Below are 25,309 nucleotides of genomic sequence, written 5' to 3'. Positions count from 1 at the left end.
GGTGACAGCTCTCCATCCATTATGCAGTCAGATCCGTTGGTTCGCCAGGAGATGAACTGGGCACTGCCCTCAGCGCTGTGGGCAGACATGCGTCTCATGGCTGGATGAGCAGGAGAGAAAGCACACAAAAGCAGCTGGGTGTAGACCGAGGGGACGCGTGTGCAGCTGTGAGGGTGGTCAGGAACGACCTGGCTTGTGGGGGGTGGGATTTGAGAGCTCCTACGATGAGAAGAGGGAAAATGTTGGGAAGAAAGGACAGTATATTACCTTTACCTCTAAGTTGAGTTCCCTGCCCAAAGAGCTGGAAAGGAAAGGTGGTCAGTATTAAACACTTTACATACTCATTACAGAAATTTGAAAAAGTAATTAAAATGGAGAAAAATAGCTAATAGTGGCTGTCTTTATCCTGAAACATTGATCTTTTCTTCATTTTTGAAAGATACTTTCTCTAAGTCAAATTCTGGGTTCACAGGTTTTTCTTTTAATACTTTAAAGGTGTCACTCATTGTCTTCTGGCTTGGCTAGTTTACGACAAAGCCCCTGTGAGAAGGTTTCGCTCCTCTGTATGTAATGTCCTCTATTTTTCTCCAGCTTTCTGTAAGATTTTCTCTTTACTCTCGGTTTCTGGTGGTGTGAATACGTGTGTATTTGCCCAGGGTTTTGGTGGTTTGTTTGGGGTACTTGTCTTTCTTGAGGTTTTCTCGATTCCTCAATCTGTGATTTGCCGTCTGTCGCTATTTTCAGAACTCTTGGGCGTTACGTCTTCAAATGCTTATTCCATGGACCATTCACCTTCTCTTTTTCTCCTGGGATTCAGTTCCTTGGACAATTTAATGTTTGCCCACAGCCCCTGAATGCTCTTTTCTGCCTTTATTTCCTGTATTTGTGTGTGTGTGGTGACCCCTGTGGACTATCTTCAAGTTCACTGACCAGCACGTGGTTGTGCCGCGTCTGCTGATGAGCTCAGCAACTAAACCTCTGCTTCTAACACCGTGGTTTTCACCTGCAGTGTGTCTGCCTCCCTCTTTCTTATACTTTCTCTCTCTGCCAATTTCCCTTTGGTGTCTTTGAGTACGCCACGTTTTCCCTCCGATCTTTTACGGCATTAATCCATTATTTTAAAGTTCTCTCTGATGGCTGTCATCAGTCAGCTCTAAATCTTCTCTTGGCTGCTCTGTCTCTTGAGAGTGGGTTTTACTTCCTTTTATTACATCTTTTAAGTTCCGATATTTCTGAATAGATGGCACGTTTGCATAAATGAAGGTCAACACCATATAAAGAGGCATATTGAGATGTCCTGCCCATCCCTGTCGTACCTACTCCCTCCTCACTCCTTAGATGTAAACATTTTTATTAGCTTCTTATTTATTCTTCTATTGTCTCTTTATGTAATATAATCTCACATGCGTTTTAGTCTTGTTTTCCCATTTCATCATATAAAGGTGGCAGCATCGGGTGTTCCCCGGTGGCTCAGTGGAGGAGTCCACCTGCCAAGGCAAGACACAGGCTCAGTCCCACAGGCCGCAAACAGGTGAGCCCAGGAGCTGCACCAGCTGAGCCCAGGGGCCACGGCTCCTGAAGCCCGCACCCCTGGAGCCTGCGCTCCCCGACAAGAGAAGCCTGAGCACTGTGCCGAAGGGCAGCTGCTGCTCTCCACAGCTAGGAAAGAGTCCGTGCGGCAGCGAAGACGTGGCAGCCAAAAAACACACGGACAAATTTAAAAGAGAGAGAACCTGTAATTACAATAAACATAGAGAGATTCTCAGTCTCTTGTGTTTTTTAAAAAAGTGGCAGCTACATAATAATGTCCTGTACTTTGATTTTTAAAGTTGATGTAATCTGGATTGCTCCACAATTGGCACACAGAAGTGTTCCTCATTTTTATAGCTGCCTAATACTCTAGTATATTCTATTAATAATATTCTACTATTTCAATCCTTGCATATATCTACTGTTCAGTCAGTCCTATCATTGTGGACTCTGGGTTACTGTAACTTTTGCTATTACTGATGGTAACAATGAAGAGCATCTTACCTGTTGCTCTTACGGGTGAACCCACCTGTGGGACCAGATCCCTGCTGGCGGGCATGTGGACAGCTGACTGCTTCCTACAGCGATGCACATGAGCTAGTGAGCACCGCTGCCATTTCTGCACCTTTACGCTCAGAACTGGAGTTTAGATTCTTAGTTTTCAGTGGAATGCTGAAGCTCTCCTAGACTTTCACTGACGAGGTATGCGGACGTCTTCTCTGGCCTCTGCCCGATCATATGGCCACAGTGCTCATCTCTTCCTGACTGAATTGCAAGGTGTCTCTTGGTGTTAGGAATGTGAGCACGTGTCACCTGTATCATGGGCCATTTCCCCAGGTTTTCATGATTGTCTTACTTTGGTGACAGTGCTTTTAGTTTGTTCATTTGTTTGTTGGCCTTTACCATGAATATGTTCTTAGTTTTATGAATTAACATATGTCAATATTTTGTAGTTTCTCACTGTGGAATAAGGTTGGGATATGCCTTCTCCACTCAAGATTGTAAAATATTCACATATGCAGATTCATGTACATATATACACATGTACACACACACACCTGTACATACACATGTAGACATATACACACACCTGCATATACACACATATACACATGCACACACCTGTACATGCACACGTATACATATACACACACCTGTACACACACATGTATACATATACACACCTGTACATACACATGTATACATATACACACACGGTACATACACATGTATACATATACACACACGGTACATACACATGTAGACATATACACACACCTGCATATACACACGTATACATATACACACACCTGTACATACACACGTATACATATACACACACCTGTACACACACGTATACATATACACACCTGTACATACACATGTATACACACATATGTACACTCACATGTATACATATACACACACCTGTATATACACATGTAGACATATACACACACCTGCACATACACACGTATACATATACACACACCTGTACATACACATGTAGACATATACACACACCTGCATATACACACGTATACATATACACACACCTGCACATACACACGTATACATATACACACACCTGTACATACACATGTATACACACATATGTACACTCACATGTATACATATACACACACCTGTACATACACATGTAGACATATACACACACCTGCATATACACACGTATACATATACACACACCTGTACATACACATGTATACACACATATGTACACTCACATGTATACATATACACACACCGGTACATACACATGTAGACATATACACACACCGTACACACACATGTAGACATATACACACACCTGCATATACACACGTATACATATACACACACCTGTACACACACACGTATACATATACACACACCTGTACATACACATGTATACACACATATGTACACTCACATGTATACATATACACACACCGGTACATACACATGTAGACATATACACACACTGTACACACACATGTCGACATATACACACACCTGCATATACACACGTATACATATACACACACCTGTACACACACACGTATACATATACACACACCTGTACACACACATGTATACACACATGTACACTCACATGTATACATATACACACACCTGTACATTCACACGTAGACATATACACACACCATACATACACATGTAGACATATATACACACCTGCATATACACACGTATACATATACACACCTGTACACAGACGTATACATATACACACCTGTACATACACATGTATACACACATATGTACACTCACATGTATACATATACACACACCTGTACATACACATGTAGACATATACACACACCTGCATACAGTCACACACGCCAACATGATTCTTATGTTTATATCTGTAACCCGCCTGAGTTTATCTTTACATATGAAGTAACTCATATGTAACATAAGGTCTCCTTTCTCTGCAAATTTAAAAATGCTACCTTCTTGAGAGAATGACTCAGAGATGTTCAAAATTATTAGAGATTTGACTTCTCAATTCAACCTAGCAGAAAAAGACCCTAAAATTAAATTAGTTGGTCTACCTTTCATAATAATAAAAAGTGAACTCTCCAGATATCAATACATAAACTAATTTAAAACCTAGTAAATTGGATTCAATAGCATCTTGAAATTTACATTTCATTTAAAATAGCTTTCAGTGGCATCTGCCTGTGGGCAGGGTCTGACCCACAGAGAGACAGAGTTTGTCCTCGATCAATCAACACAACTCTTGAGAGTTCTGGGCAGTAAGACAAGTGTGACAAGTCTTTGCTTGTTTGTTTTTGCTTCATTTTTCTTTCCGGAGTGAAAAGACTTTCTGTCACCTTGCACTATTCACAGAACACTGCAAGAAGAGAGTGAGAATCCCTGCACGTGTAATAAGGAAGCACGGTCAGCTATTAATGGGAGGACTGGCTGCTTTCTTGGTGCAACAGCAGGGAGACAAGACACTGCTCAACAGAACCACTGTTCCCAGAGGTCAAGCAGCCTTCACAGAAGGGGGGTTACATTATGTGGCTCAAAAGGGCTGAAGACAGGTAGCCCCAGACCCTTGCAGGTCTCAGCCAGGCAGATCAAAGCAGGCTTGCTGGCCAAGTCCATCACACAGGAGAGTTTATGTGAGGCAGGAGGCGCGTAAAACTCCCAGGGGTCACCATGCCCATATGATAGTTTAGCCGTAAGAACATCAATCCATCCTCAATCCATCCAGTTAGAACTAAAGTATAATTACCAGGCTATTTCTGGCTATTTTATCTGCCTTCTTGAATACCATTATTAACATCAATAGAATTAACTGTGCATACCAAGAGGAGAATAAAAACCTGAAGGAGGTCAGCAGACGCTAATTCTTATGTTTATCACTTGAATCTTAATCTGTTCCCGCTGGTGAAGTTCTGTGGTGCTGTAGGGAAACACACCCAGGGAGCTGCTAAATCCCAGACTTTCTGCTCAGGGCCATGTTTTAAACCCACCTTCTCCTTTCTCACAGAAAGCATGTGGTCCCTGGCACGCGCTCCTGCTGTTCAGGTGAAGTACTTTCCCTGAATGTGGGATTGCAATAAGCATTTTCAATCAAACCCCTGGTCCCTTATGTGGCCAAGGCACCTCATCCCTTTGAGTCAGGGTTTTGTTCCATAACGTGGGCACAGTTTTAACCTCCCTGGGGAAAGAGCTGAGCTTTTGTGAGGTCATTTAAGATGAAATAAATGAAATTATATTGAAGCCTATAAAACCCCAAGATGTGCTAAGATCTGAACAGGCAATAACAACAACTCGATTGATGAACCTCCCAGTAACATATTTTCAAGAGAAATTTCATATCCGAATACAAGGAGCAACTTGCTATGGGAGTTTCGTGGACTTTGCGAATCCGTGGAGTCATCTTACAAGGCATGGCACTGTCTGGACACGGCACCACCCGCTCCGTGTCACGTATCCACCGCGGTGTCAGATTTGGGGGAAAAGAATAACCTGCACACATATAAGGGGAACAGCACATGCCCTGGGAACAGCGTCGACCTGCCGCTTCACCCTCCTGTCGAACCTCCACACCAGAGAAGCCACAGCTCGTGGTGGAAAGAGCAGGTGCTTCCTCGCATGTGAATCCAGACTTCGCTGGAAGGATTGGAAACACACAACAGTCTGACAGCTAAGAACTGCAGTCGTGTTTTCATCGTTCAAATGAATAGCCAAGTTCCTAGTTTCCTCTGTTTATATTTTGGAAATTAGTTAAATTCATCAGCAGTGTATCTTAGCACACACCCCTGTGTTCACTGCAGCACTAGCCACAATAGCCAAGACCTGGACTCATCCTGTCTGTCCACGCAGAGGTGAGTGGACAAAGACGATGCGGTACAGACATGCAATGGAACATTTCTCAGCCATAAAAAAAGAATGGAACGACGCCATTCGAGCAACACGGATGGACCTAGAGATTATCATCCTGTGCGAAGTAAGGCAGAAAGACAAAGACAGACGCCGTACGATATCACTTATATGTGGAATCTAAAACAGCCCAGTGAGCTCGTCTATGAAACAGAAACAGACTTACAGACACAGAACAGGCTCGTGGTTGCCAGGAGGGGTGGGGGTGGGGATGGACTGCAGATACAAACTGCGACAGACAGGCTGGATGAACAAAGCACAGGAAACTATGCCCAGCATCCTGGGATAAACCCCAATGGAAAAGACTTTAAACAAAGAATGGGTGTATGTGTGTAACTGAATCACTTTGCTGTACAGCACAGATTGGCACAACGTTGTAAATCAACTATATTTCAATTTAAAAAGCCCCACAATGTATCTTTGGACAAATATATAAAGCATATTCTATGATATTTATAAAGCGAATCCAGTTCCTGTTCTTACCTTGCAAAAACTCTGCTGCCTACATACGCGCCTGTAAAGTTACAGTAAACAGAAAACTCCCCACTGTGACTGTCTCACACACAGGAACTCCTGATAAATAGCTGCAATGATCTGAGAAGACACGGATGGGTCACTGGCTATGACCGGTGCTCAGATATTAACACTTGACTTAGAAATCACCCTAGTATATTTCCTTAATTACTACGCAGGAAGTGTAACCAAAGGTCTGAAAGGTTTTTTAAAGAGGACTTTAAATTGATGGCCACTGAGTCCAATATTTTCAATCCTGGGCTTTTTCTGGGTTGACCGCTGGCTTGTGTGAGGAAAGCCCTGGGCTGGGGCGGGGGAGGTGTGGGGGGCTTACGTTTGGAGGTCTCCCAGTGGCCTCTGTCCGATGGATGTGAGCAGGGGCTCTGGCCGGAGGGCCAGCTTGGGGGACGTCTTGGGGCTGGAGTCCGAGTCCCCGCTGTCCTCGTCGCCCATGGCTTTGATGTAGCTCCCGCTCCTCATCCTCCTGCAGGGGATCTCGTCGTCTCTGCCCCCCGTGGAGCGCCCTCCCCACTCGTCCTGGGGCACCTGGGGAGAGCACACAGGGCGTCAGGGCCCCAGCTGCCTCCTGGGGACGCGGCCCCCGAAGACACGGCTCGTCACCGGCACTCAGCACTGAACATCACACGCTTCTTCATGGTCCGTCACTCAGTTCCCAAAAGGACGGTCACATATAATCATTGCTTTTCCTCCTGTTATAAAAGTGACAAACGTTATGGGAAAAGTGAGAAAATGTTAGAAAAGTAGAATGAGGAGAAAACGTAGTTTCAGCACCTGGAAAAACCACTGCTAACACTTAGATTTATTTCCTTGCGGTGAGAAAGCAAGTGAACCTTGAGAAAACCGGACAAGGGAGGTCTCCAGTGTGGAGAGGAAGAAAAAGAGAAGGCAGTTAGAGGAGGAGGCCCTGAGGCCTGTGAGAGCCGACATGGGGCGTGAGCCCAGGGCTGGTCGTGAACCCTGTGCGCCGGGGCCCTGTGCGCCGGGGCACGCCTGGACCTGAGTCCCGGCACTCAGACCGTGCGCTGTCAGCGGCGTGCCTGCAGGCTGCCCTGTGGGCAGGAAGGAGCAGACCTGCCCCCCAGGAAACCCGAGGTCCTCACACAGCACACACTTCACAGGGCGTCTCCACCAGGGGCGCCCAGGGCAGAGCGGTCCCTTCACGCTCCACCAGTTGTGATGCTGACAAAAACCGAAACCGCACCAGGCAGCGGCTGAGTGTAGAGGGCTGTGTGAGTCCACACGCGCCGGCACCATCGCACGGAGCTCCGTAGTCCAAAGACCCAGGGCACATGCTCTTCACGCTGGAGGAGGGAATCTCCCACCATGCTCTTCGTGGAGATGGGACGATGCAGTTCCATGTTGACAGAGTCTTCGTAGGTGGGGCTTGTCCTATGGTTAATGTTTAGAGACTTAAGTACACTCTCACTGTGCTGTGCTTGGTCGTTCAGTCCTGTCTGACTCCTTGCAACGTCATGGACCCCCATGGAGCCTGCCAGGATCCTCTGTCCATGGGGATTCTCCGGGCAAGAATACTGGAGTGGGTTCATTGTAAAAGGAGTCTTGCCATCTTTCCACGTTTTAAAAAAATTTTTTTAAATTGAAGTTCAATTTATTTACAACCTTGTGTTAATTTCTGCTGTATAACAAAGTGATTCAGTTATATACACTGCTTTTCATATTCTTTTCCATGGTGGTTTATCACAGGGTATTGAATACAGTTCCCTGTGCTATCCAGTAGGACCTGCTGTTTACCCACCCTGTACACACTAGTTTACATCTGCTAACCCCAAACCCCTAGTCCTCCCCAGCCCTCCTGCCCGCCACGGCAGTCTGTTTCCTGTGTCTGAGAGCATGTTCTGTAGATGCGTTCATTTGTCATCTCTCCACCTTTGATGGGGCCGTTCATTACCGCCCCGGCCAGGGACAGGCACGGCTGGCTGCGAGGGCAGAGTTATCAGCTGAAAGCACTTTTTCTCCATCTTCCATCTTGCACACTGTAGCCCAGGGCAGGATGGATGCCCCTTCTGGGGCCCCCACTAACATGCAGGGAGCGGGCGCCCCTGAGTGAGGGTGAGCACATAGGTACCGAGCCCCCCAGGCCCCATGGTGATGCTCCGCGGATCCTCCCTGCAGCCTGGGTGTGGAACCAGCCCCCACCCTGGGCCAGGCTGGGTCCATGAAAGACTCAGAGACACACCAGCCTCACATGGAAGAGGAGGGGGCTTCACAGGACGGAGACTCTGGGTCCTCACAGGCTGACCCTCAGGGCGGTGCGGCCCAGGGACTCCCAGCCGCAGAACAGGGCTTGGGGGCAGCATGTCCAAGCTCCCTACAGCCAGGTGCTGAGTGCCCATCTCCGACCCGGGGAGTGGTCCAGACAGGTGGGTGGGCACGAGACCACAGAGGGCAGCGCAGAGCTGCCAGAGACACCGCGGGAAGAAGGAGAAACGCCGGCAGCAAGCCACTGGGGAGCAGACACAGGTTACAGGAGTCGGGGCACTCGGGAGAAGAGATCAGGAGGGCGAAGTCTGGGCTTCTCCGGGCATCCAGGCTCTCACCTCTCTCCTCACGGGGGTCAGTTTCAGCAATCCCGACAAGCTGGAGGATGGACAAGGCTGTGGGACAGAGGCTGCCCCCCGCCTCATGCCCAGCAGTCATGCGGGCCCACACTTTATGCCACTAGTTGGAAAACTCGATCTGTGGGTGCCTCTGACACAGCAATGTCCCCAGACAACAGGATTCGTGCTGGGGACTGTGAACTGATCATTAGTGTCAAAGGAGGGAACTGATAATATCTCATGGGGTGGCTGAGAATCTCTACTAAACCATGCCACGGATAATACGCACAAGAACTAGCGTTTAGCCAAGGAGGGATGTCCACGAGGGAGATCACTTTTTAGCCTGTGGACACCGTGTTTCTACACTGTAAAGGCAGGTGTGTGTGTGTGTGCACGCATGCTCAGTGGCGGCCGATGTCCTGAGACCACATGGGCTGTACCCACCAGGCTCCTCTGTCCATGGGGTTTCCCAGGCAAGAATGCTGGAGTGGGTTGCCATTTCCTTCTCCAGGGATCTTCCCGACCCAGGAACTGCACCGTGTCTCCTTTGCCTCCTGCATTGGCAGGGGGGTTCTTTACCGCTGAGCCACCGGGGCAGCCCTGGAAGACAGAGATGCTGTATTACGCACAGAAACATAGCCGGAAGGGTGTGCAGTGATCACTGGGAGACAGTAACGGTGGGCTTTTCAATGATTTTTCTTTATATTTATATTTTCTAAGTTTTCTACATGGACCATGTATATATTAATAACTATTGTAATAAAAAGTAAACTTATCTTTTTAATTTAAGAAGACTTAGTCCCAAATGAGAATACATTTCAGTAGAGGAGACAGGCATAAAATAAAGTGAATTATGGTTTAATTAGGGCAAAGAAGGAGGTGTGAGGGCAAACAGGGAAGGAGCCAGAGGAAGCTGTCAACAGAGAGGAGGTGGTCGGGGAAGGCTTCCTAGAGGTGAGGCTGGGGGCTCTAAGTCACTGGGACTCGAGCAGTAGGCAGCAGAGTCTCACAGAGGCTCCAGCTCCCCCCCCCCAGCGCCCCGGAGAGGGGCTCGGCTGTGGGGCAGACGCTCCAAGGAGGCTGGTGGGAGGTGGATGGGGAGGAGCCATGTGCCAGGGAAGACGCATCCCCACTGGCAGCTTATAGAATTTTTGTGAATCAAAAACATGCTTCTGTTAAAAGAAAAAAAAAAAAACAAAGTAAAGATTTTTTTCCAGTAGCTTGTGAATTAACTAACAAATGAGATCAGCTTGTATATTTTTGTTTCTGATTGAAGCTGCCAATTTCGCAGTCTTTGACAGAAGAGATTTCAATACAGAAGGAGAGTAAACCAGAGTCGAGTAGTTGCAACGCTGATTGTGAAGCATATGTCTGCAGACTGTAAAAAGAACGGGGGAGTGACACCAAAACGCCACCGTGCCTCAGGAAAGAATGCTTTCTTCAGCACATTACAGGGTCACAAACCTTCAGTGGCCAGCGTGAGGGTGGCCAGGGTGGACCCCAAAACATCAAGTGCTTTCATGAAAGAATAAACTTTTCACGGTATCCACAACTTCCACAAATCCATGTGTAATCTTTGCTGCATATAGAGATAATTATTACTCTAATTTCCTGCTTGCTTAGAGCACTGAGTGACATTTACAATTTCTGAATAGGCATTTTCTTAAGGTCTAGGTGAGTGTAGATTTCAGTGTCTCCTGCTTATTGCTTGAAGAAGACTTCAGGCTGCAGATTAAAATGTTCTCTCTTCCTTTTAAGCAGCATGGCAAAGGTACAAGGGCTGGGGTTTTGTAATAATATTCTCTTCCAGGTGCTGAAACCAAGGAAGAAAATGCCATCAAACACTAGGTGTCCATGTGGGGACGTGTCTTCTCCATTCAGCCCACAATTTTCTCGTTTTGTTTTAAACGCATGCCAGGCACATTTGCCCTGGGAACGTAACAGAGCCAGACAGCTGGGTTTCCCAGTTCCAGGTTGTCACAGTGCAAGACCATGGGTCCGAGTGGGGCGCCCTCAAGGGCAGCCCGCACATCTGTCTGGGGCGGCTGTGATGCCACACACCGGGGGGACGTGGCCAGCACCCCGGGGCCAAGAAGCAGGACGCAACCCCACCCCCTGGAGGACCGGCTGCTGTCCTGTGCGACCCCACCCCCTGGAGGGCAAGCTCCCGTCCTGTGCAATCCTAGCATTTGCCTTCCCATCTACTACGACCCGAGCCTTGACTACAGCTCTTTTCTGTGTGTAAACCAAAGTGCTCTTGGTTTCCTTTGCGTGGTGTCACTGATGGAGGGACCTGTGGCACGCTGCTCCACCTGGAGGATCAGAGCAGCCTGCCGGCGGGCCTCTGAGACTCCCTCCTCAGGTCCAGATTAGAGGCAAGTCTTCACCCAGAAACAAGCTCCCGGATTCTCCACTTCCCTCTGGACACATCTGTCAGGGACCAGATGATCTTATATTAAGATTCATGTTCTTATTTTACAAGTGACCTTCCTTTTATTCCTCTGTTTTATTAGTGATTGGAAGCTTTGTACACAGACACGAGCCTGTGCACTTGAGCCTTGAATGACGCGGGAGTTGGCGTGCCGCCCGTCCACGCAGCGAAAAGTCCGAGCATAACGTGCAGTCAGCCTTCCATGTGTGGTTTAGAAAAACCATCCATCTTTACCAAACGGGCCTTTTCTGGTTTCTGCCTCAAGCACTTCAAAGGCCTCAGGCCTTGGGTGCTTCCGCACGGTCCGAAGTAAAGGCTGACTTCTGACCAAGAGCTGAGGGTGTGGGTCAGCTCTGAGGCCGACTCCTCCACACCCCTTCTGGAGTGACGCCACCTCTGTCCGGACTCCCCTATCCCAGCACACGGGGGCAGGGCCGATGGGAGTGACGAGTGTCCAGCACAGGGACTGACCCAGGAGGCTGCGACCGTTCACTGCATCACCGTCGGGTGCTGGTTTGGTCTCGGGCCTGTGACAGGCAGGCATTTGAGAAATGTTGCCGAAATAATTTCTTCATGGACGGATGTTGGGGTTTGAGCATTGCCAGCCATGAGCCTGGTAAATCTCTCAGCCTCATTGATTGCGTGTGCATCAGACGCTGTGCTTAGATTCGAGAGAGTGTAAGAAGGGCCTTTGGGAAACCGTCAGTCACTACAGAAACGTGTGCTGTTGTGTGGGTGAGCATCCTACCTCATTCTCGTTCACCAGTTAAGAACGACAGGGCCTGCGTGTGACTGAATGCACGCAGTGGGAAGCCACAGAGGAGCTGACTCGTGGGCTGGCATGCCCGCCGCGCTCGGCACAAAACCCACTGTGTGAGCGACACTGGGAAAGACAGTGTCGTAAGCTGTATTTCTGTGTGCACTCGAGCTGGCGGCCAGGGGACCTCACCAGCTTCATGAGTGACACGGGGGCAGGCTGCTCACGACCCACAGCATTTGGAGCCCTTTCCCGTGAAGGACGGTGGGGTGGGCTGGGTGCCTGGGGCTGGGACGCACAGACCTTGGTAGGGGCTGGGTGTTTGAGGCAAGGCTGAAATGCCCTTCCAGCCTAGGGAAGCCTCCATGCTCACAGTGACCCTCAGGCTCCATGTCCTCCTGCTCCTCTCCTCCAACAGCTCCCGGAGTGTCGGGCCAGGAGCTCTTCCCCCAGCAGGCCCCAGACAAGACACTGCAGCACGGTCAACACACACAAGGGGGGAGACCCTGGTCACCGGAGGGACCCTGTGGCGGGCAGAAACAACAGAGACAGGAAGGAGGGACAGAAAGTGAAGGAGGCGGGGGTAGAGGCCAGGGCCCAGGATGGGAAAAGGGGACCAGAGCTGGTGCTGGTCCCAGGCTGCGTGATGCTGGAGGGGCCAAGGCCCACATTCCCAGTGTGCTCCCGGTGTGCTCCCAGTACGTTCCCGGTGTGCTCCCAGTGTGCTCCCGGTATGTTCCCAGTGTGCTCCCGGTGTGCTCCTGGTGTGCTCCCAGTACGTTCCCGGTGTGTTCCCAGTGTGCTCCCAGTGTGCTCCCAGTACGTTCCCAGTGTGTTCCCAGTGTTCCCAGTGTTCCCGGTGTGCTCCCAGTATGCTCCCGGTATGCTCCCAGTGTGCTCCAGGTGTGCTCCCGGTGTGTTCCCAGTGTGCTCTCAGGGTTCCCAGTGTGCTCCCGGTGTGCTCCCAGTGTGCTCCCGGTGTGTTCCCAGTGTGCTCCCGGTGTGCTCCCGGTGTGTTCCCAGTGTGCTCCCAGTGCTCCCAGTGTGCTCCTGGTGTGCTCCCAGTGTGCTCCCGGTGTGTTCCCAGTGTGCTCCCAGTGTTCCCAGTGTGCTCCCGGTGTGCTCCCAGTGTGCTCCCGGTGTGCTCCCAGTGTGCTCCCGGTGTGTTCCCAGTGTGCTCCCAGTGTTCCCAGTGTGCTCCCGGTGTGCTCCCAGTGTGCTCCCGGTGTGTTCCCAGTGTGCTCCCAGTGTTCCCAGTGTGCTCCCGGTGTGCTCCCAGTGTGCTCCCAGTCTTCCCGGTGTGTTCCCAATGTGCTCCCGGTGTTCCCAGTGTGCTCCCGGTGTGCTCCAGGTGCACTCCTAGTGTGCTCCAGGTGTGACAGAGGCAGTTGCCCCCATCTGTCCTCCCACCAGGGTCAGGCAGCCATTGTCCACCTTGTGTCCCTGGAACTCAGGGCAGGGTGTGACAGGGGCCATCTGCTCCTGAGCTGGCCACCTGCATGTCACCCACCCGGTCAGTGTGACACTCATTAAAATTCTGACCTTAGATGCTGTGTCTGCCGATGGAGGAAACACCGAAAAAGCTCTTTCAAAGAATAAAACGGATCAGAATTTTCTTTTAATTCTGTTGTCTGCTTTGACCTACTTAAAAACATAAAAAGAACTTCCTCTAATGTTAACTATGTATTCTGTACAAACCAAAGGTGAAAATAAAATACAGTACTTTTGCTTACCTCCAAATTTCTCTAGCTTCTGGTGGAGAAAGCAAAAAGAGCCTATGAGCATTTATTTCTCCCCTCTGTTCTTTTAAATCTTACTACAGCGGCAGCTACAGACAAACTCTCCCACTCCCCTGCCTCTGATCTGGCTGGGGAGGATTCCCAGGAAGTGCAGTGCAGTCAGCAGAGAGCCTGTGGGCGGGCTGGGGCTCCAGCAGCCTGGGGCGGGGCGGGGCCTGGGGCGCTCCAGGTCTCACATCTCCCGTGTTTATCACAGTCCTTTACAGACGTTCAAGCAAAAACTTCCTGTTTATGCATTAGCAAGGACTTCCCTGGTGGCTCAGCGGTAAAGAAACTGCCTGCAACGTGGGAGATGTGGGTTCGATCCCTGGGTTGAGAAGATCCCCTAGAGGAGGGCATGGCAACCCATTCCAGTATCCTTGTCTGAAGAATTCCAAGGAGAGAGGAACCTGGTGGGGTCCATGGGGATGCAGAGAGTTGGACACAACTGAGAGACATTTAGCAAATAACTACAAGTAAAATTTAAGTCTTAAATATTAACATTTTAATTAATATCAATCAAATATTACTATTTTAATATAAAATAATAATAAGCAATATTCTTTAAATATTAAATATTCTGTCTCTTTGAATAAATCTTCCTATGAAAGCAATCTGATGAGCAGATTTTCGTTTTAAACCAGATCCACTGGGTCATGGACCGTGCTCCAGGTGGCAGTTGGAATTGCTAACGCCATCCCAATTCGAAGCCACCTGATGCCTGAGAAGAATCACGGTCTCTTATCTGCCTGATAACTGACTTCCTGACGACTCAGCCAGCAATCAGAAGCTGGCGATCAGACGGTTACTCAGGGTTCCAAGAGAACCTCTCCAATCCCGTGCACAGCCTGCATCACCCATCGAAGGGCGGATTCGAATGCAAATTACATGTGCCCTGAAGGAAACTTCAGGTTTCAGAGCTTTGCTAACAGTGCTGTTAGCTGAGAAAAGTAACTGCAGAGGCCTTTTGAAAAAAGAGGGGACCTCTTGGCTCTGGGCTCCCCTCTCATTTGGGCACATGTGGTTAGCCAAGAGGACAGGAAGGGCTCCAAGCAGAGAATTCCTATGTCAGCGCGTCCATGCCCGCCCGTGCCTGTTGTTTCACCCACACAGGAACCAGGCTCCCTGACGTATCCAAGGTTTAAAGCTGCCTGCGTGGGGAAAGCTGGTGAGCTCGTGCAAACCCATTCCTGGGCCCCACTGGCCGCTTTCAGATGGGGAAATGTTGCTGTGGGCACACACCTTGTGGCTGTCACTGGATCCTGCAGCCTCAGAGGCTCCGGGGACTGGCCCGCCACACTCCAGGTCCTCCCGGGACACTCCCACCAGTAGCCTGCAGAGTCGGGATGACCCCCTCACCTGCAGAGTCTGGACGCCCCCCTCACCTGCAGAGCCCAGATGCCCCCCTCACCGGCAGAGCCAGTAGGCCCCACTCACCTGCAGAGCCCGGACGACCCCCTGACCTGCAGAGCCCAGACGCCCCCTTCTCCTGCAGAACCAGAACCCAGCCCTCACCTGCAGGTAGTGGCAGGGCCGCAGTGGTGGCTTCAGCTCCGGGGGCCCGGGTGGCTTGTCCAGGTGCAGGGAGCTCTTGCGGTAGGCCTCCTTGGCCTGGCTCACGGTGAGCGTGGACCAGGAGCTGCGCTTCATGTACTTGGCATCAGGCGTCAGAGCCAGGCCCTCGCAGGCCGAGCACTTGACATCATTGTTGCTCTTGGAGGTTCTCAGCGAGAGGTCCCCGAAGGGGCCGGGAAGCGCGTCAGGGTAGCAGCGGGCCACGGGCTCTGCGTGGGGCCGGCCGAGCGCGCTGGAGGCGCGGCAGGTGCTGTCACTGTCCAGGTTGTCGTCTGAGCCCCACCAGCTGCCCGGGCCCCCACGCGGCCGGCCCTCCACCTTGCGCTCGCGGCTTTTGCTCCGCCGGCCGTGCTTGGCGTGGTGGCCGTGCGCGTGCTCGTCCGCCCTGCCGTCGGCTCTGGTGCCATTGACGTGGCCCTTGGATGAGCCCTCCAGGGAGTGGGACTTGGTGAAGAGCTTCTGCACCGAGTGCACCAGGTGCCGGATGCGGCCGGGGCTCTCGCTGCGCTGCTCGGCGGCCGCGGAGGCGCGCTGGTACTGCAGCGTGTGGAAGCCGTCCCGGTGCAGCGGCAGCTGCTTCTCGAACTGGTCCAGCAGGTTGGCTGGGATGCGGTTGGTCTTGGCGCCCGCGTGGGCCACGGCGCAGTCGTCCCTGCTGTCGTAGTGGGAGCTGTAGTGCATGCGGGGGAAGGTGCTGCTGGACACGTGGTCGCCCAGCACCACGGGCAGCATCACGCAGTCGGAGTGGATGGAGGTCCGCGGGGAGCAGCGGTGGCGCTCCAGCGGGCAGCTGTCGGCAGGGCTGAGCAGGTAGGGCGGCCGCGCCTCGGGGCCATGGTGCAGGTGGCCCAGCTCACAGTCCTCGGGGGGCGTCAGGCCGCATGTGTGGCCGGAGCACAGCGGCGGGTTCCGACTCCCAGACAAGCCCTTCATAGTCCTTGGTGCGGGGGAGTACCTCTCTTCATTGAAGTGCGGAGTTGGGGACCATGAATACTGCTGGTCTGTCGAGAGAACACAGAAGCTGGGTCAGACGTGGAGCGACTCCGAGGGAAAGCCTGTGTGGACACCCCCGTCCACACGGGGACTGTTTTATCCCGGGACCACTCTGGATATGGACACTCAACTGAATGGCCATTTCTTCACACCACATGGACGGCTCCAAAGTCCAGGAGTATGAAGAAGAGTAACCACTGTTCCCCAGCCTGGTTCTGCAACTACAAATACTGATATATGTCTAAAATGGTCATCAGGTCTTGACAGTAAGATTTAGTGGTGTTAAGCAAACAGTCTGGGGGAAAAGAGTTACATTGACTAGATTTGAGTGCTGTAGTTCAGTTTAAGAAGTTTGAGGAATAGCACCTGCTACTTAAGCAGATAGCTGGTGGGCTGATGTGCCACACGGAGGGTTGGCTGTGAGCTGCGTAAAGCCACGCACTGGCCGTGCAGGCAACAGGCAGAGGCGACTTTCTCAAGGCCACCGTCCATGTCAATATGAGGATGAAGTCATGATGCCCTGATTTCCTGTTTCACACTGTTGATTTTGAGCTATACGATTCTACTCAGAAAAAAAGGCTTCATTTTGTGAGTGGTGCTACTGTACGGAGACCCTCGAACCCCCAGAGCTGACCTCTGCAGGATGCCAAGTTTGCCAGGGGGAAGGCCACTCAGTCCACTGGTTGGAACTGGGCCTGTGGACACGACTAGTTAGGTTCTGCCCCCACTGGTGCAGGACTCTAGGTGGGCTTCCGTGTCCTCAACAGTGGAGGTCCAGGAGGAGGGTACGCACATGGCTACTCTAGCTACGTTACCGTGACTGTGGTTGTCACCATTTTCAGCTCTCCTGGGTCAGCATTTATGAAGTTCAGGGTGTGCTGGGCTCCCGGCTTTGCCCCTCGCTCTTCCTCTACTTCCTGCTGTCCTAGCGCTTCTGCTTCTGTTGCTCCCAGCTGGCCATCAAAGGGGTGCAGGAGGTACAGACCCCAACACAGCACACTACATGCATATGTGACGTGTACACATAGCACATATACCCACACAGAATGTGTACACGGTATGCATATCATATATACAGTAAATACAGACTCTATAGTGTATGTGTGCTGTGCTTAGTCGCTCAGTCGTGTCCAACTCCTTGCAACCCCATTGACTGCAACCCTCCAGGCTCCTCTGTCCATTGGGATTCTCCAGGCAAGAATACTAGAGTGGATTGCCATGCCCTCCTCCAGGGAAACTTCCTGACCCAGGGATCAAACCCAGGCAGGTCTCCCACATTGCAAATGGATTCTTTACCATCTGAGCCACCACGGAAGCCCATTATAGTATATTATATATATGTATGTATATAGCTTCCTCAATGGCTCAGCAGGTAAAGAAATCTGCCTACAATGCAGGAGACACAGGTGACGCGGTCTGATCCCTGGGTTGGGAAGATCCCCTGGAGGGCATGGCAACCCACTCCAGCATTGCCTGAAAAATCCAATGGACAGAGGAGCCTGGAGAGCTATAGTCCAATGGGTCACAATAGTACATAGTATGCATATATGACATATAATGTAATACAGACAGAAAATACAGACCCTAATATGTACAGCATGCTGCAGTCCATAGCATCATGGAGAGCTAGACGTAACTGAGTAACTGAACAACAATTACAAATGTGTACAGGAAACCAATTCTATTACAGTATATAATATACACAAGTTCATTGGAAGGACTGATGTTGAAGCTGAAACTCCAGTACTTTGGCCACCTGATGCGTAGAGCTGACTCATCTGAAAAGACCCTGATGCTGGGAAAGATTGAGGGCAGGAGGAGTTTAGTTCAGTCGCTCAGTCGTGTCCGACTCTCTGTGACCCCATGAACCGCAGCACGCCAGGCCTCCCTGTCCATCACCAACTCCCAGAGTTCACTCAGACTCATGTCCATTGAGTTGGTGATGCCATCCAGCCATATCATCCTCTGTCATCCCCTTATCCTCCTGCCCCCAATCCCTCCCAGCATCAGGGTCTTTTCAGATAAATCAGCTCTTTGCATCAGGTGGCCAAAGTATTGGAGTTTCAGCTTCAACATCAGTTCTTCCAATGAACACCCAGGACTGATCTCCTTTAGGATGGACTGGTTGGATCTCCTTGCAGTCCAAGGGCCTCTCAAGAGTCTTCTCCAACACCACAGTTCAAAAGCATCAATTCTTAGGCACTCAGCTTTCTTTATCGTCCAACTCTCACATCCATAAATGACCACTGGAAAAACCATAGCCTTGACTAGAGGGACCTTTGTTGACAAAGTAATGTCTCTGCTTTTTGTAATATGCTGTCTAGGTTGGTCATAATTTTCCTTCAAAGGAGTAAGCGTCTTTTAATTTCATGGCTGCAATCACCATCTGTAGTGATTTTGGAGCCCAGAAAAATAAAGTCAGCCACTGTTTCCACTGTTTCCCCATCTATTTGCCATGAAGTGATGGGACCAGATGCCATGATCTTAGTTTTCTGAATGTTGAGCTTTAAGCCAATTTTTTCACTTTCTTCTTTACTTTCATCAAAAGGCTCTTTACACAAGTAGTATGTATCGGTAATCCATATATTCATTTATCATATGCAGAAAATAAGGCTCTATTATAGTATACAATATGTATGTATAATATAAATATGCATACACAGGAATAGATTCTATGGTCATGTATAATATGTACACATAACTGTATGTGTAATACATATATGTAACATGCACATACAGTATACAGCATGCATATATATGGGGCTTCCCTGTGGCTCAGTGGTAAAGAATTCACCTGCAGTGCAGGAGACGTGGGTTTGACTCTGGGTTGGGAAGATCCCCTGGAGAAGGGTATGCGACCCACTCCAGTATTCTTGCCTGGAGGATTCCATGGACAGAGGAACCTGGCCGGCTACAGACCATGGGGTTGCAGAGTCAGACATGACCGAGCAACTCACATGCATATAATAGTAGGGAACAGATTCTATTACCATGTACAATGGACACATAACATGTATATGTAAGGCATACATTCATATATAAGACACACGTACGGTATCTAGTAAGGATACAGTACACACAGGGAGTAGATCCTGTTAGAGCGTACAATGTACACACACGACAAGCATCTGTGATGCATACACCCCTACGCAATATGTACATGCAGGGAACACAGATGGGGTGGCAGGCCCCGTGAGGCCACTGGCCGGCCCCAGCCCATGCCAGGTGCAGCAGAGGCTCCGAGCCCTGAGGAGAGCGGGGGAGCCCGGCGCCCCGCACTGCTGGCTTGTCTCAGCCTCCGGGAGCATCCTGCACTGTGTCACACCGGCGGCCGCTCTCGCGGGTCCTCTCCACGCCCTGCCCCCCCCCGGCTGTGACACTTCCCCCAGGACTTCTTCTCTGAGACCCGGCGTCAGCACCACCCGCCTCGGCTCAGACGAGCCTGGGACCCCCGTGTGCTTGTCCAGATGGGGACAAGAAGGCACCCTGTCAGCGCCAAGGGCCTCACCCTCTCAGGAAGGAAGCTGGCTGGGGTCCAGCACCCTTTCCAGGGCCGGGGGCCCTGTCCCCCTCCACCAAGAGCGTCCCGCTTTCTTCACTCACAGACCTGCCCTGGCGCCACCTCGTAAGGCGAGGACCCGCGCTCCCAGAGCCACCCACCCTGGCCCCAAAGGTGCCCCCCTGGGCCACCGAGGGAAATGGGGAAGAAAGCAGACAGACACGAGGTGTCTCCCCGATGGCCACTGACCCCGTTCTCTCGATGACCCTGCAGGAGAGGCATCGCCAGCTGCCAGGCACCGGGCCAACGATGCCTGTGGAAATGGGGCGGGACCCTGCAGGCCTGGCACACAGGCCCCACCAAGTCCCCCGTTCTCAGCTTGGAGAAAAGGCTTTAGTCCCCCAGGCTTCCCCGAGGCTCAAAGAGCAGTCAGCAGTTACTAGCTGGGGAAGTCAGGGAACTGCAGAGAAAGGAAAACATCCTGAAGAAACGAGACGAGAGATTCAATACCAGCGCAGCAGTAACCCAGTGTCCTGGTTGCTCCTCAGGGATGGATGTGCCATCGGACACGTATCTTGGGGCTGTTTTGCAGAAAACAAGACCCCTGCCTGGGTGGAGGGCGGTGACTACATGCTCACACCCCAGACCAGCTGGAGGTTGAGGTCTGAGGCTCCTGGAGTGTCACCCCTCACGTCCAGGCCGTGGTCTGTGAGTGTGCCCTCAAGCCCAGGCTGGCCAGGAGCAGGGATCTGAGACGCCGTGGTCTTGACTGGGGCCTCCCCGTCAGTAACCTGTCTGCTCCTGAGTCTAGGAGCAGGGATCTGAGACATTATTGTCTCAGCTGGGGCCTCCTCATCAGTAACCTGTCTGCTCCTGACTCCAGGAACAGGGATCTGAGATGCCGTGGTCTTGGCTGGGGCCTCCCGTCAGTAACCTGTCTGCTCCTGAGTCTAGGAGCAGGGATTTGAGACGTCATTGTCTTGGCTGGGGCCTCCTCGTCAGTAACCTGTCTACTCCTGACTCCAGGAACAGGGGTCTGAGACGCCGTGGTCTCGGCTGGCGCCTCCCGTCAGTAACCTGTCTGCTCCTGACTCCAGGAACAGGGATCTGAGACTCCGTGATCTCGGCTGAAGCCTCCCGTCAGTAACCTGTCTACTCCTGACTCCAGGAACAGGGATCTGAGACTCCGTGATCTCAGCTGAAGCCTCCCATCAGTAACCTGTCTACTCCTGACTCCAGGAACAGGGATCTGAGACTCCGTGATCTCGGCTGGAGCCTCCCGTCAGTAACCTGTCTGCTGCTGACTCCAGGAACAGGGATCTGAGACGTCATTGTCTTGGCTGGGGCCTCCTCGTCAGTAACCTTCTACTCCTGACTCCAGGAACAGGGGTCTGAGACGCCGTGGTCTCGGCTGGTGCCTCCCGTCAGTAACCTGTCTGCTCCTGAGTCCAGGAACAGGGATCTGAGACTCCGTGATCTCGGCTGAAGCCTCCCGTCAGTAACCTGTCTGCTCCTGAGTCCAGGAACAGGGATCTGAGACGCCGTGGTCTCGGCTGAAGCCTCCCGTCAGTAACCTGTCTCTGCTGACTCGGCCTCTCCACATGCTTGGCCTCACTGAGCGTCTGGCACTACCACGCTGGCCAACACCAGTGTGGGCTCCAGGGCCCTGTCCCAGGCTCCACGGCTGCCACCTGTCAGGCTGGTCCAGACTAGGGGACAAGCGATAAGAGAGGACTCAGCTTCCCTGATCCCAGGAACTTGGGGCGAGACGTCTACCAGGGAGTGCCTGCTGGCAGGAGAGAAAGCAGAAGTTTCTCGGGGACTCCGGGGTTGGGGCGAGGCTGGGCGCGGTCTCCTGGGGGCAGCATGGGGTATCCCCTGTGTGTTCACAGCACAGGGTCTGCGATTCCGGGCCTGGGGGCCCTTCACCCCCTGGCACAGCCTCGCTCCGTCCAGTGTGAGCTGCACCATGGCCTCGGGGGTGCAGCCATCCCATAAGAGCTACGCAGCGCCTGCCCATCTCAACAGCCAAACTGTAACTGGAGAAGAAATATTAGGAAGGGATATTTCAGGTTCCATTACATTTTAACACAAAGCAAGTTTTCAAAGGAAATTCAGGGCTCAGCTAGTAAACAGCATGACCATGTTCTGTAATCTAGACTGTACAGCAGCCTACGTTGTCATCCTATTATTGCCTGCTTTATTTTTCCATTAACATGTAATTTAATACAGTTCTAAAGTTGCTCCATGCTAAAGAGCCAACCCATTATTGCTCCACACACGCATCACGTTTCCGCTTAATGTTCAGCCTGCAAGCGACGCTATGGCTGTGGCTTCATAAATGAACAGCATCAAAGAGAAAAGTTTAGCTGAAATGAATTAAATTTGATTTTGCCACATGTTGATAACACTGTCATTTCCCCTGAGTTCAGGGACTGAATTTCCTGGCGTACGCGTGGAAACTTACACCTTACCTCTCAAAAATGAAGCAGTAACAACACACAGGGTAATAACCCACCGTAAATAATATCCAATGGAAACAGGTGATGAGGACTTAGAATGTAGGTTTGTTTTTTTTAATAAGTCTGCATAACATATAATAAATACTGAGGGGCTGGTAATTTCTCTTTGTGAAAGTAAGGTAACAAAATGTGGAAGCATCTTGGTTTCCTTATCTCCAGCTATTCACTGAACACTTTTTTGTTATTAACCAAAAGAAAATAGCAATTACCATCATTCTGCATTAACTATCTCCCCAAATTCACATGAGGATCTAAATGCACATTTTATAGCTGGATTTCACAAGACAGTTGGCATGCCTGGTGAGAAACACATTCTGAGTCGTGGAATTAACCTTTTAAAATATGGCTAACGTGATGGAGCGCTCACCATGCTAGGTCAAGTCACAGACTTGATCCTCCTGGAAGCTGCCCCCAAGCCGGGAGCCATCTCCACCGCAGGCAGAGACCGAGGCTCACAGGGCAGGTGGGCAGGGCCCCAGGGGGGCTCCACACACACAGACACACACGTGCACAGGTATATGCTCACGTCAGAGCTGCGCTGGACAGAATCCTGCATCCAGCTCTGGGCGGCTGATGACGGGGAGGGTGAAGGGGGTCCTCTGTGCCCTTTCTGGTTAAACCAGGCTTGCAGGTTCAGCATCTAGCACAGCCTGAGCCGCCCAGGCTGGACATGCCCTGCGGCGATGGGCCCAGGTAAAGTTTTGGGGAAGTCTGGAGCTCTGCGCTTGCCCCACCCCTGGGTAAGAGACCTGAGCCTGGAGGTCCTTCCGCGAGGACCCTCTGCTGGGAGCTCGCTCACACCCGAGCTGCCTGCACTTCCCTCTGATTTCGCCCGCCTCAGGGGAGAGACAGACTGTCCGCTGTGCCATCGCTGCTCCCTCACTGAGAAGGAGAACCCTGTTGGAGGAGAAATCTCGCGGAACCAGATGGAAAAAACAATCCCAGCAATACAAAATGGAAGTGCAAAAACTTCCTCCAGTGAACCGTGGTGGTGCTTGCTAAATAAAGGACATCTTTTCCCAGATGAGTGAAACTTGCCAACACTCCCTCAGAAATCTCAGTTGGATCTGGGGCGAAGTGGTGCGCCTCTGGTTGGTCCTGGGATCACCCGGCTCCCTGTGCTTCCTGGCCCTCCCCGACTCCCTCCTTCCCACGGCCCCCCAGACAGCACCCGCTCAGCCCGCCTGCCCGCGGGGCTCCTTGGGAGCTTCACTTGCCAGGACCTTGCAGCCAAGAGCTGGGCAGGGGGGACAGCGAGAGAGCCGGTTGACCTGTCCTGAATTTGCTGTGTGAGGTGTGAAAGATGGGGCCACTGTGTCAGAAAGGAGCCAGTTTGAAGCCCCTTTAGAAATGTTTCCTCAAAAATTAAACAGGGAAGTTCAAGATTTTTATGCTGACAACTACAAAACATTGTTGAAAGAAATTAGTGATGCTCTAAATAAATGGAAGGGCTTCTCTGAATCCTCAAAAAAGAATGTATAGCTGAATCGCTTGGCTATACAACAGAAATTAACATACTGTAAGTCAACTGTACTTCAATAAAAAATAAAGATATCTCATATTCATAAATTGGAAGAATTAACACAGTTAACATGGGGATATTCCCCCAGTTGATGTACAAATCCAACTCAATCACCACCCAAACCCCAAATGGATTCTTTGTGAAAATTCAAAATCTAGTCGTCAAATTCATATGGATAGAAAAAGGAAACTACAGCTAAAGCTAGCGGGAGGAGAGAAAGAAAGAAGCTCAGAGTGGGGATAAATGAAATAAGAAAGGATACAGAGATATATGGCGGAAATAAACACAACATTGTAAAGCAATTATCCTCCAAATAAAAATAAATAAATTAAAAAGAAACAATACAGAGAACCAATGATACTGAAGTTGGATCTCCAAAAAAAAAAAAAAAAAAAAAAATCAGTAAAATTGACAAGCCTTTAGCTAGATGGAAAAGAGGAGAAGCACTCAAAATCAGAAACAAAAGTGCTGGATGACCTAACCTTATATAAATAAAAATTGAAAGTGAAAGTCATGTCCGGCTCTTTGCAGCCCCATGGATTGTAGCCTGCCAGGCTCTGCTGTCCATAAAATTCCCCAGGACAGAATACTGGAGTGGGTAGCTTTCCTTTCTCCAGGGCATCATCCCAACCCAGGGATCAAACCGGGGTCTCCTGCATTGCAGGTGGGTTCTTTACCAGCTGAACTACCAGGGAAGCCCATAAGTATACTCTGAATAATAGCACCCCACTCTAGTACTCTTGCCTGGAAAAGCCTATGGATGGCGGAGCCTGGTGGGCTGCAGTCCATGGGGTTGCTAAGAATCAGACACGACTGAGCGACTTCCCTTTCACTTTTCACTTTCACACATTGGAGAAGGAGATGGCGACCCATTCCAGTGTTCTTTCCTGGAGAATCCCAGGGACTGGGGAGCCTGGTGGGCTGCTCTCTATGGGGTCGCACTGAGTTGGACACGACTAAAGCGACTTAGCAGCAGCAGCAGCAGCAACAAATGAGGTAACCCAGATGAAATGGGCAAACTCAGAAACACACAAATTAGTTTGAGAAGAAACAGAAAATCATGACAGAACTGCAAGACAGAATTATGCAGCAGAGCTTGCTACAGTAAAGTCTCAGCAGAATTTACTACAAGTGGGGAGATGGAATCAGGGACCAGAAACCTCCCAACAACGGGAAGTTCAGGGCCAG

The 25,309-nt window shown here is 50.7% G+C and overlaps 1 protein-coding gene across 1 annotated transcript in view; it reads right to left on the bottom strand.

Moving 5' to 3' along the window:
- DLGAP2 (DLG associated protein 2) overlaps positions 1-25,309 on the bottom strand; it is a 109,614-nt gene that overhangs the window by 71,033 nt on the left and 13,272 nt on the right. The window contains exons 2-3 of the mRNA XM_069572819.1: positions 15,526-16,586; positions 6,800-7,011 (exon numbers count right to left, since the gene is read on the bottom strand). Of these exons, the coding sequence (XP_069428920.1) occupies positions 6,800-7,011; positions 15,526-16,518 (1,205 nt within the window). The 5' untranslated portion in view covers positions 16,519-16,586. The remainder of the gene's footprint in view (positions 1-6,799; positions 7,012-15,525; positions 16,587-25,309) is intronic.

This window comes from Ovis canadensis, chromosome 26 (assembly GCF_042477335.2).
Source record: "Ovis canadensis isolate MfBH-ARS-UI-01 breed Bighorn chromosome 26, ARS-UI_OviCan_v2, whole genome shotgun sequence".
Taxonomy (NCBI): Eukaryota; Metazoa; Chordata; class Mammalia; order Artiodactyla; family Bovidae; genus Ovis; species Ovis canadensis.
The sequence above is the reverse complement of the archived record's forward strand: the minus strand, read 5'-3'. Positions and strand labels throughout refer to the sequence as shown.